This window comes from Gopherus flavomarginatus, chromosome 4 (assembly GCF_025201925.1).
Source record: "Gopherus flavomarginatus isolate rGopFla2 chromosome 4, rGopFla2.mat.asm, whole genome shotgun sequence".
NCBI classification, from domain to species: domain Eukaryota; kingdom Metazoa; phylum Chordata; order Testudines; family Testudinidae; genus Gopherus; species Gopherus flavomarginatus.
In genome coordinates this window covers 107,062,747-107,076,175 of record NC_066620.1, presented here as the reverse complement: position 1 = coordinate 107,076,175, position 13,429 = coordinate 107,062,747, and the positions used below count along the sequence as shown (strand labels likewise).

General features: G+C 42.0%; 1 protein-coding gene across 1 annotated transcript in view; it reads left to right on the top strand.

Moving 5' to 3' along the window:
* Window positions 1–13,429, top strand: part of UTRN (utrophin) — a 565,218-nt gene that overhangs the window by 35,623 nt on the left and 516,166 nt on the right. The window contains exon 2 of the mRNA XM_050949465.1: window positions 4,973–5,034. Within this exon, the coding sequence (XP_050805422.1) occupies window positions 4,973–5,034 (62 nt within the window). The remainder of the gene's footprint in view (window positions 1–4,972; window positions 5,035–13,429) is intronic.

Sequence of the window (13,429 nt, the reverse complement as noted above, 5' to 3'; positions counted from 1 at the left end):
GAAGGTGGTAAGACTTGTGGTCATTGACCTGGGTGAAATGCAGACTTGCAATATGGAGGTGAAAGGTTACAAATACTATTACATAACCCTTGAGCGATTCACTCCTCGGTCATATCTGAGAAGGGAGGGGATTTGCTTAACAATCTTAAGTTTATCTTTTTAAACAGTGACCGTCATTAAGATGATTATTTAGTAATTATATATGGTAATGCCCAGAGGCCTTCATCAGCATCAGGGTTGCTTGTGCTAGCCACTGTATGAAATCCTACCATACTTACAGCATTTTTAGTTTGACTTTTATTACTCCATTAATTGAAAGTAAACACTTAAGTAGTGTCTGTTTGTAAATAATAGACACAGATTTTATATGTGAGTAAATCTCTATTTTTAAGTACACTTAAATTATAAATGCTAAATGCTTTTCCCGCTCAGAAAAACTGAGCACTTTTTCCCTTTCTTCTGTAAACTGATACTGGTGTGATGTGGGGAGATATTTATCACAAATACAGTGTATGTACCCCAAGGCTAGACAAGTAGGCATTTCTAATTTTGTTACATTCCTAGGATCATAATTGAAAACCCAGAGGCTAATTCCTTATTTTATTTCTGAATTCCTTCTTTGTAGAAAATTAGAAGTTTAAACAAAGGGAGCAAGGCAAATTTAAGGCTGACTTAGATGAATGTTGACCCTTGCTCACTCTTGCTGGACTGGTTGACACAAAAGGCAGTGGGACTGTCTGATCTGGCCCATAAAACCTCCCTAGTGCCCTTTTCATGACAAAAATGTGCTTTTCCAACTTTTGTCTTTCAGGATTTAAGTAAAAAAAAACCCTGTATAGTGCAAGTGTAATGTAAATGGTAAAAGGAGGAGGCTGGTTTTAAAGATGACTTCTAGAAACAGAGCTTAAGCGAAGGGCAAACCACAACTCAGTGAGGTCTCCCCCTATATGTATATCCATATGAATAGTGTGTTCAGGAACAAAAAGGAGACATAAAGCTGAAAACTGGAACAGAGCTGGAATATGAAAGTCCTGATCAACTGAAAGGATAATGTTCATGGTGGAGGAATACGCAAGGCTGCCAGTGACTTCTGTAGGTGATTAAACACCAGAATGAAGCTCTGGCATTTGATCTCAGAGCCATTTGTTATGAATGCACTCAAGTGACACAAACGTACTTCTGTTACACAACATGGTACAAGAGACAACAAACAATGTGCTAGAAAATCCTTTTTTCTTTGCTCTTTGTTAGAGTTTGAAAATGTTTTTTAGTATTGTTAATGGCAGGGGTTTTCAACCTTTTTCTTTCTGAAACCCTTCCATTAAACACTCAGGGGCCCAGCAGGGGATGGGGCACAGTTTTACTTCTGTTTGGGTGGGGGCAGGGGCTGTCAGGGCTCAGGCCGGCTCTGCACAGTGGTGTCCAGGGAGAGCTTGCCATCTCCACACTCTGACTCACCTCAGGAGGCCACCCAGCCTGTCTGGGTTGTGGGAGACAGGGGTCAGAAGCAAAAATTGTAACTGAAAAGGGGAGGAGGGACTCAGCTCAAGAAGTTTTTGAAACCACGCAGAGTGCAGGCAGGGGGTAGTTAGGGACTGTGCGCAGGCAGAGAGGTAGCTCAAAGTGCAGGATAGATGTTTGTGTGCAGGCGGGAAGGTAGCTCAGTGTGCAGGGAGAGGGGTATCTGGGACTGTTTGCTGGCAGGCAGGTAGATCAGGGTGCAGAGAGGTAGTAGTTTAAGGGCTGTGTGCTGGGAGGGGGCCCCCACTGTGGTCGCTGCTCCCTGAGGGCTCTGCTGGCCCTGGGGCCAGGGCCACTACCGCCTGGGCAGCTCTCCTCTTACTGGCTGCATGAGCAGTCAAAAGGGGCTGGGAGCTGAGGCAGAGCTGCAAGCTCAGGCACTAGCAGGAGATGGGGTGGTGGGGAGGGGCCAGTGCGGCTGCCCATTCCATGGCACCAGCCAGAGCAGCAGCTGCCTGCACTTCCCAGCTCCCCACCTCCAACCTGGTTATGAGGCAGGGCCTTGGGGGCAGAAGGAGAGGAGGAGGGTAGGTGTGTGGAACTGCTCCTCTATCGGTTAAGCACTGCCGTTTGGTAAGTCAGCTCTCACCATGTCCCCTGAACTCCACCCTGTGGGCTCAGGGCTTCTGCCCTGCAGGGAACGTTTAGGCTCCAGGATACTGCAGCTTCTGCTTATGTCCCTGTGGGGGGTGCTATGGCTCAGGGCTCTGGGTTTCAGCCACAGGGTCCCGTGGACCCTTGAAAGGACTGGTTGGGCTGCGGACCCCCGTTTAGAGCCTCTGGTTAACGTCCGCCACTAACTGTTGAAAGTTCATTAAATGTCTGAGGGCAGGGCTAACAAGTAAGAAACTAACCGAGGGAATGATTTATGTAATAATGGAGTGAATTATGTGCCAGATTCTGTACTGTCTTTATGCAACCCCATTGACTTTGGGGTTACACATGTATAACTGAGAACATCATTTTGGTTCATAATGTTTGCTTATTTCAGTACCTTTTTTGAGAGAATTTTATTGGTCTGTGGCTGAAAATCTTAACTTTGTCACGCACTTCACTGAATGGTGGTAATTTATATGGTCAAACATATACAGTTTGTCATCTGTGTCATAATGTCAGTCTCTGGTAGTTACCTTTACAGACAGGTAGAAATCGACATACAATTAATTGGGCATTGTGTATGTTGCTCTAGTTCAGGGGTAGGAAGCTATGGCAGGCATGCTGAAGGCGGCATGCGAGCTGATTTTTGGTGGCGCTCTCACTGCCCGGGTCCTGGCCACCGTTCTGGGGGGCTCTGGACGTTAATTTAATTTTAAATTAAGTTTCTTAAACATTTTAAAAACCTTATTTACTTTACATACAACAATAGTTCAGTTATATATTATAGACTTATAGAAAGAGACCTAAAAACATTAAAATGTATTATTGGCACGCAAAACCTTAGAGTGGATAAATGAAGACTTGGCATACCACTTCTGGAAGGTTGCTGACCCCTGCTCTCTAGTTAATAGTACATCAGTCTTTCAGATGGGAAATTCTCTTCCTGGGGATTTATAACTGAACGGTAGATGCAACCTCACATTAACTATAATCCCTAATTACTAAAATGCTACTTTCCCATCTAGGCCACACTTTTATATTTGATTTATAAAGCTCGGAAATTAACATCCACAGGTTCTGAAAGTGAGCAGAATGCTTTGCAAAATCTTAAAGTAAATGTGACTTTTTGTGTTGCAAGAATGCTTAGTTGTTAAATTGATGAGGTCACATAAATTCCTTGATGGATAGATAGAAAATACCTAAAACAAAGGATTGGAGTGAGTGTGTTCATTTTTGACACTTTGTCAGAGGCTGAAAAAGTAAGGGCTTCCCATTTAAAGTAAAATGAAAGTCTGCTAGTCCAGTAGCTTGTGTTGTCCGCACAATCCTTGGCCCAGATACCACAGTGGTGAATGTAGTATAAATGTCTAGATAGTACTTCAGCCCTTGGGTCTGAAAACTGGCGGGGGCGGGGAGAAGGGGAAAACAAAACTATGGAGCAAAGCTTTGCTGGGATAACACTAATTGTAAACTCCTGGTGAGGTGTCAGAGTGTACCTATGCGTGCATGGGGTTATGGTGGTGAAAGTCAGATCAGTTAACTGCAAATGCAGTTTCATTTGTTTCTTAATCATTGTTGGTTTACGTGATCATTGAGACTTTTTTTTATTTTTGCAAACATTATTAATAAACCTGCTTTATTATTTTTCAGTGGTAACCAAATTAACATAAAACTACAAATATTGGTTTAAATTACTTGTGCTGGTTCTCTCAAAGGCTTAGGAATGCAAAAAGTCAGATCATGCCCATGAGAAAATATGTTCTACATGCATATCGAGGGAGTCTTTGTAGGGGGATGGAGATTAGTGGATGATGCTCAATATTTCAGTCTTCATCTAATCTATCATTTATCTATTTATTTTTGTGTTATTAAACACAGATGATAGAAGTGTCCATCCCAATATTTTGGCACCCCTACAAGGCTTTATGTTCATATTAATCTCCAAAATTAATATGAAATGCTTAAACCCATACAGTCACTATCACTTCCAGCCCCCAAACTTGATTATCTCATGCTAATAAATAACCTCATCCAACCCTTATTCTGTCTTCTCAGCAAATGTCTGAAAAATAGATAAGCTTTATGAGTATATCTGGGCCCTGGAGGACCATAGGGGAAAGGTTTTTGAGTCAGGGGACCCTGGTGAAGAATGCGAGGCTGGCAGCTTCCTCTTCTCTGTAGTGTTCTGGGAGTGCCATTTCAAGTGGCTGTATTAACCAGAACTGTGGCAACGTGGCATGGGGAGAGGGATGGTATTTTAAGTAATTAGGTCCCCAAACATTTAAGGTTTTAACGGATCAAAACCAACTCCACTCAGATGTTGATAGGCAGCCAGTGCAGCTTTTGCATCATCAGGGTTCTGTGTCCAATGTGAGACTGTTATATTTAAAAGGCTGCTATGCTTTGGATGAATTTAATCTTCTGAATAGGCTCAATGTGTAGCTCAAAATAGTGTGGTGTTAGTCTGAACTTGGGGTGACAAAGACACGGATAAGTGTAAGAAGTCTGAATCTGAAACACAAGGTTACTCTTCCTAGCAGCCAGGAGGGATGTGAGTTAAATGCATAGGTAAAGGCTCAAAGTGCCCCCAGACTTGAACACAGTAGATTCCACAGTTGCTGTCTTAGAGTCATGACATTGCCCTGTATCCTGGATGCAGGAGGTTTGGTCTGAATCTGAGCAATTCTATCTGCAAAGTAGCCAGCAAGTTCTTCACAGTGAGGCTGGGATTGTTTTGTTTGAAATGCTCGCTCTCTCTCAAACACCCCAGGATTGAGGTGGTATTCTTATTTGGGGAATTTTGAAGAATAAATGTTCACTCATTGTCTTTCCCCCTTCCCTCTTTTCTCTCTAGATGAACACAATGATGTACAGAAGAAGACCTTTACAAAATGGATTAATGCTCGCTTTTCCAAGGTAGAAATAATTTTCAAAAATTCCAGTAGGAACAAAATAAATGTCAGCTCTAGGTACCATATTTTGTTTCAGGGCTTTTAGCATTTACTAAATGTACTTGGATCAAAATTTTGAAGAACTGTCTCAAAAACATAGTAAAATGTATAATGGCAAAATATGTTTTTAAGTAAAATATTGGTAATATGTGTCCCCCACCTCCCCCCGGCAAATAAACACACTGTATCCCCTCAAAAATATTGCAGCACTATACTCTTGTTAGTTTGTGAGAGACACTTATATTCAACAGGTGTTAAGAACTACAGTTTTCTGCAGGCAGTGTCTGTTCAGTTCATAGTTGTCCTGCTGGAGTTTACTCTGTATACAATATCTTGGGTGGATTCTAATAACTAGCCTCATTTATGTTGATGCTAAGTCAATTCTGCTCATACACAATATTCAGTGAACCTTCACTCTGGTTCACAAAGTGCTTCCAGTTTGAGTCTTGGTTATAAACTGGTGGATAACTGTTCATTCATTTTTGCACACTTCTTTGCTTTCACACTAACTTTCCTGTGACTTAAAACCTATTGAGGACATTGCTTCTTATTGTGGGCTGGGAAAAGAAGTTGTAGCATCGCACAGGGAAGAAAAATAGCTATTTTAAACCTCCCTTTATGCCACTCTGCTGATTACTGAAGATGGAACACAATGGCCATGGGATTATTTCCTAGTTAATAGCATGAAGAGAGGAACCCTGGTTAGCCTCAAGTGAAGAACATATCTTTCTGGGCCAGAAAGGCTACTAAAAATAGAACAGCTAGTGTGGGTGCCTCACTTAATGGAAAGGTACATGCATGAGAAGTCCAATGTTTGAGGACAAGTACAAGGAGACAAATTTAAAAACCTTTGTGACACTGTTATGGGAAGTGATAATATAGACTTCTCAAAGCTATAGCTTGGTCTGCAGAACGCAGAGGTTTGATTACCCTCCCCTTGGCTCTCCAACTTAAAGTATATTGTTTAAATGCAAGGTTGGCATGATTTTATTCATTTTGATCTGACGGTTCATTTTGCTGGATAGCTGAGATTCTTAGCTTTTAGCCAAGATAGTCTTGGCCAGTGTTTTAGTTTGGGGAGAAGAGTGTATAAGTTGATTATGCCAGACACATCCTTCTCAATGCTGCTTAATGATCAAAGGGAAAAATGTTCTGAAAAAGCAAAAAACAAATTGAGAGAAACTTGAAGCATGATGTTATTTTTCTCCCTACTTTGGGCCCCAATCAGCATATAAATAGAAAAACTGACAATGTTATTGCATTAGCATATCACAATTCAAGTGAAAGGTCAAGAGTTTTCTATTTATTCATCTCGAGATACAATTTTTGGTATGACATTGGCAAGTGCAACTTAGAGTTTCAAGCAATGAAATTAAGGGCTGTTTTTATTTGTGTGTGTGTGTGTGTAATATATATATATATATATAAAAATGCACTTCACACAACACACATTCTACCTGTTGGATTCTCTTTCACGGGAAGTAGAGTCTAATACTATGGCTGGATTTAGAAGGATCTTGGCAATTTCGTGACCCATTCATTAATAACACATGAAGTTATGCAAGCTAAGTTAATGGTTAGAAGATTTGTACTCTAGGGCGTAAAGTGATCACCTGTATGATGCAAGAAGCAATGGGCTTAAACTGCAGCAAGGGAGATTTAGGTTGGACATTAGGAAAAATTCCTAACTGTCAGGGTAGTTAAACACTGGAATAGATTGCCTAGGGAAGTTGTGGAATCTCCATCTCTGGAGATATTTAAGAGTAGGTTACATAAATGTCTATTAGGGATGGTCTAGACAGTATTTGGTCCTGCCATGAGGGCAGGGGACTGGACTCGATGACTTCTCGAGGTCCCTTCCAGTCCTAGAGTCTGAGTCTATGCACTTCTAATTTTTTTTTCATGTTCAGCTCAAGCACTACTTTGCACAGGAAGGGCACCAGCTTAGGAAGATTAATGCACATGGATACAGTGGTGATGAGCATGATAAAAGGTGTAGGTGGAAAGATAATATATATAATATTAGAAAGCTTAGTTCCTTATAGTTTTAAAAACCTAAGGAAATTAAACAGGAATACTTAGTAGTTGAAAGCAGTCTCCTCAAAATGTGTTTATGAAATCATTTCGGCTGCTTAAAATGTAATTTCTACAAGTCACAGCTGGGTTAATTGGAACACCTCTCATGATAGAGAAATGAAGATGAGAGAAATTGGGTAGGTTTGTGTAGCTTATATCACAGGAAATTGTCGCTCCTCCCCAGCCCAAGTTGTGATTTTCTCCCTGTTAATGAATGGCCACGTGGTGTGTTGAAGTTTACATTTGTCTGGTGTTGATTTTCCTCTCTCAATCAAACAATTCACCGAACCTGCATTAGGGACGGAGAGAAATAAGCAATTTCTTAGTTTTATATCCATTTATACAGAATTTCGAAGTTCAGGCTCTAGGAACTTGTACATTAATTGTACTGTAATTGCCCTTCATTTTTGAATGTATAAATGAGTGGAAAATAATTTATGCTGTACTTGCTGTATAACACAATTTAATGTACAGAGAAACAGAAAATATTATATCTCCGTTTCATAGCCTCTATAATTTCATGCGCTTTAAAAATTGCTTGAACTTTAATTAAACCAATTGGACATAGTCTAAGAATCTTCTGTACAGTATAGAACAATGTCGTTCTCGTGTCTCGTCAGTCACTCTAAGAATTCCATTGGCAGTTTAATAACACCCCAATTGTACATAAACTATTTGGAAGCAACTTGCCTTTTTATAAAAAAAATTAAGTGTTAAAGAAGGCAGTTAATTTTACTTTGCTAAACCTCAACCTATTGAAAGCTGTAGTATGCTCAGCTTCATCTGACTTCAGCAAGTCTATGAAGCTGGCACCATAGGAGGATCATCCAACTAATTTAAAAAATCTATATACTTTTAAAATTGTACACTTACAGGTACTGTAAGAAAAATACTCCACCATATTAGTATGTGCCCAATATAAAAGCTAAACATGCAAACAATTATAAATTGCAAAAATGCTGGAAAGCTGCAAACCAACACAACTAAGCCAGAGGAATTTGCCCCTTAATATTCACTTTCTATTGTGATGTCCAATCTACTGTTAAAAGACAGGTTATAGGACTTCTGCCACTTTCCTAAAGAGACTATTCCACAAAATAATGTAACTAATTGTCAGGACGGTTTACAGTAAATATCTGGAAAATGTTTATTTTTTTAATTGCATACTGCTACTCAGAGTTATACTTGTGTGTAAATGTTTATTCTTGAAATATGTGCTCTTCAAACAATTGTTACCTCCTATCCTGTCCTTCCCCCTTCTCCGTCTGTCACCTCTAATTTAATCTATACTTCTAATTAACACATGAAAAAACTACATTAAAAGAACATTATTAGGGTTGCAAAGTCAAGCACTCAGAAATTAGGAAGTGCCAGAGTTAAGATTACCTGTGCCACATTAATTCCCCCTTCCCCATGTGTATGCATTATGATACAGTCTTTAATTACATGATCACATACTGTTTTTTCCACAGGATCCCTGCCTCATGCAGTACGCAAAATGAATGAAGCTCAGTTAATGAGCCGCTATTGAATATTTTGTTCCGTGTGGCCCCAGTTTACTGCACCCTATTCAAACCCTGCTTTGAAGAGTGAATTATTAATTTCCTTATGGACTTTTCCCTGGCATTCATTAGAGTCTGAGTGCTTCATACATGTTAATGAATTTATTTTCACTGTACCCCTGTGAGATTGTGTGTTTTTTTCCTTCTGCTGATGATAGATCATCTCAATTGATTGGACTCTTCCAGTTGGTATGCGTACTTCCACCTTTTCATGTTCTCTGTATGTATAAATATCTCCTGTCTGTGTGTTCCACTCTATGCATCCGAAGAAGTGAGCTGTAGTGCACGAAAGCTTATGCTGAAATAAACTTGTTAGTCTCTAAGGTGCCACAAGTACGCCTGTTCTTTGTGTGTGTGTAATATTATCCCCATTTCATAGATGGGGAAACAGACTCAGATCTTAGGTCAAAAATTTGGGGTTCCCAACTTGAGACATGTAGGACCTGATTTTTCATAGTACTTACAGCACTTTATGCATTCAAAGCTCATCTCCCATAGATTTCAATTGCAGCGGTGACTGCTCAACACTCATGGTTTGGAGCCCCCTGTTTTGCATGGTCTCAGTTTCCCCTGCAGCTTGCTGCTCCCCCTGTCTCATGTGGTCCCCCTCCTCTCTGCTGGTGACTTGCTTGTTACCTGATTCTCCCTTACCTCTTTGCCGTTTGCTATATACTTCCTCTGCCCTGCTTGGTTTTTCCTGCTTTTTTGCTGTTTGTTTGCTTACCTCCCCTGTCCTGCCTGGTGCCCTCTTTGCTTTCTCTTTGCCTGCCTCCCCTGGCCCTGCTGGGCCAACCTTGTTCTTTGTTTACCTGCCTTCCTTAGCTTGCCCAAGCCACAGCTTTTGTTGTTTGTCCCATACCCAGATCCCTTCTGCTTACTGTTTTGTCTTCTGCCCTGCCTGGCCCTGTTTGCCCCATGCACTTGCGCACTTTCTGCACTTTCATTTCATCCCCCCTTCACTGCTGCCCCTCTCCTGAAGGAGCTGGTGCTCCCCCACACACTGCCTATTGTGCCCCTCGCCCTCCTTCCTTTGTTTTGTTAACCCTTCCTGTTTTGTTTGTGCTTTCCCACCTCCCGCATCCTACATAGCCTAGTAGGGAGGAGCGGTCAGCCTCTATTTTCCCTACCCCCATGTTTCCCTTTATTTCTTCTCTCCACTGGTTGGCTGTTCCCATCATCTGACTTTGAAGGTGGACTCTGAGCAGGCCATGTGCTAGTTGTCCTCTCTAGCAGCTTTGCATCGGGTGGGGCTGGGGGCTGAGGAAGGGGACCCCTGACCTTTGTTGTTGCCCCATCTTGGCTATCCTAGGGTGAACAAAAATCAACGATTTAAATAAAAATTGGATTTTTTATTTAAATTTAAATGCTTTTTTACCTCAAAAAGCATTTTATCAAAACAATCGATCTAAAGATAGTTTTAATTTAGATACATTATAGCTCAAAGATATCTCATCATGGAATAGGGATTATAAATTCTAATTCTGTAGTATGAGATGATATATCCATGTAATGTTTAAGAAACGTTATGTAAATGAGTTCCAATAGTTCATGGATTAGGGACCCAATCTTATAGGGTTCCACAGGCTTCTGTATAGATTATTTAGGTAAATCTTTCTATCTGCCAAATGGGGCTCAGTGCTCAGTCTAGAAGATAGCACCAGAGATGCTTAGTTTTACAGTTCTCAAACTGGATTTGTGTCTCCACAGATAACATGCTTGTTAACAGCAAAAATGTTTTTAAATAAATAATATAGAGAAGTGAGAAATAACAGACCTCAACCCTATTGTCCCTCTGCAAATTTGTGTGCACAGAGTCAATCCCTTACCTGTCTTTCTCGAAAAGTGCATAGTTTCAAAAAGTTCAATGAATAGAAGATTGTTGGGGGCAGAATAGATCTGGACAAGAAGTCTGGAGCTAAATGTGAGAAGGGAGGGACAGGCAGTAGAAACAAAAGTGAAACTGTTTGAGCAGCATATTCCAGAATGCACTTTTATGTAGAAATCCATGATTAAATTGAGTCTAATTGACTAGTGATTTAAATCAAATCCATGGTGCTTTCTTCCCTATCTGCCCCTGTGGGAACCACCACTAGCACCACTGCTGATACCATCAGCATTGCTGCTGGGCAGTGGCAGCAGCAGGCAGAAGAAGGGACAGTACTGCCAAAACTCCCATTGCCATCAAGGGAGCTCCCATAGCTGACAGAAAGGGCCAGGACAGGAAAAAGGGCAAGAACCCCGCCCAGAAGGCTCCTTCTGTGGCGGCACCCACTACTGCCGCAGCCCTGCCATTGGTTGCAGCTCCCTGTCCCCCGTCACCCACCAGCTCTAGGGCCATTGGCTACTCAACACCCAGGGCCAACCTGCAGGTGGCTGTTCCACCTGCCATCCCAAAACCATCTGCTGTGGTCCCCGCACCCGCTACTGCTGCCACCGCTGCCTCCTCCCCACCCTGACCAGGAGGCATGGCTTCTCTTCTGCCGGTAAGTCCCCATTCACTTACTGGCGGCGGTGCGTGGGTAGCTTGGAACGTCCTTCCTGGTTCCCAACTAGGATGCCCTGTTGGGTCCACTTCTCATCAGGGAAAGGCACAGTGCTCCCCGTGCTGGGCTTTGGGGCATGTCTGGAGGGATGCTGGCCTTGCTTCTGCTGGTGATCCTACCTGCTCAGTTCCCTCTCCTGCACCAGCATCAGCTGACAGTCTCGCTTGGGTGCTGGGGATGGTCCCATCCTCGCATCCAGCTGAGCGAACGGATCCTGCTGCTGCTAAGCCATTAGGGAGTGTCTGTGGAAGAGGAGGCTGCTGTGACATCTGGGGCCTATCTCTGGAGAAGAACAACCCTGTCTCTGTTGCCCATCTTCCCCCCCCTTCCCCCCAGTCCCTATCCCATTGCCCCCTGGACCCAACCCCACTGGCTAACCCTCCATCAACACCACGGAGGACTGTGTACTGGTTACTAGGGGAAAGCACCTGTAACCGCGGGGGAAAGCCTCCGCAAATCGTGGACACAGCATATCTCCCTCCTCAAACTAGGCCTCCTGTAAAAGTAATCTAGGAGGACAACCACTAGGGCTGCTTCTGCACCCCCTGAGAAAGTGGGTGAAGTTGGCTGAGCAGCCTCTGGCAGCAGTGGGGGTTGGTGCTGTCCCCCTCAGAGTCCCTTACTAAGGAGGCCTGAGAGGGAACCCTCCACCCCTTTTCTGCCATCTTTCCCCTCTGCTGGTGCCAAGATGGAATGCTGATGGGGAGGAAACCCCTTATGGCAGGTGAGGGCCTCTGAGCGAGCTTGCAAGAGATCGAGGCCCTGGGTTGAGCCCTGTAGGTGGGGAAGGGAGATGGATTTTCACATGCATAGCAAAAGGCACATCCCGGATGCAGAGGTCGTTGTCTTGACAAATTTCAGTTTCCTGCTGCAAAGCATAGGGGTGTTAAGCTTCTAAAAGAGAATGTTTCCAGAATTGTTTAACATGGATGACACACATTTTCCTTAGTCGTCTTCTCAGAAATAATCAACCTGAGACAGACACCTGTCATGGAAGAATTCAGTTAAAATGGTCAAAGTTTGGCTAAGTTATAAGTAAATGAAACCCCATGTTCTTACAATCGAAAGTGGCAGGCAACTGTAATAGATGGTGCTATCAGCCCGTGCCTATAACTACGTTATCAACTATTATTATTTTTATATATTTGTATTAACACCCAGTTGTTTTAAACACTGAAAAAACAACATACTCAAATCAGTCCCTCTCCTAAAGAGCTGTTTATATGCTAAAACACTTTGCTGAATTGGGGTTATTAGAGAGGGACTGTTTAGGTCCCAGTTTTGTGAGATTATTTCCTTGTGTCTTAAAATGCACCTTAAAATAACACTGGCCTTTTACATTTTTTCTGCCATACTTATCAGACATTAATTTTGTTTTGAGACTGAAAAGTCATGTGAAATCTTCTTTCTGCAGTCACTTCTAGGTCTCTTTCAGCATTACTGCTTTGTGGTTTTCTCCCTTCCAATCTAAGGTTTGTTTTACCACACAACAAACCCTGGGCCCCTTACCTTTTTGATATTTTGCCAAATGCACTGCAGCATCTTGGCAAGTCTGATAAATCTGTGTAATGATGTTGCCTGAGTCTGCTGTTGTCTACAATTTCACGTGATTTCAGGATTCTCCAGGCCAAAGACATTGCAAAAGGGATTACATATGTCTGATTCAGGGAGATCATGGAATGTGTAGTGTATGGATCAGGCAAAAATAGAGATCATAATGATCTGTTAAGTCATGTTGTCTGTCCAAGGAAATATCATCCAAGACATCTGTAGTACTTTCTCTGGTTTAATTTTTGAGTGGCTCAAGTTAAGAAGCTTCTTTCATTTATTTGTAGAATATTCTATAACCGAATTATTGTTACTATTGCAGTAGGAAACATTTTTCAAAATTCAGTCTAGATTTTCCTTTGCTAAATTGCTTTCCATTTACCCTGAAAGATGTAACCTGGCTCAGCAAGATAGCTAGAGCCTGGCAGATTGGTGGAATATCAGCATCAATTTGGGGACAGAACATTTCATGTGTTGGCATAAACTGTATTTATCTATCTGAACTGATCTAAACCTTTGAAAACATTTGGGTTCAGTTTTTGCGTCTGTTCTTATTTCTTCTACTACTTTTACCTACTTCTTAAGAGCTCAGAATAGTGCTCTAAAATGATTTTTTTGTAAAGTAATCCTG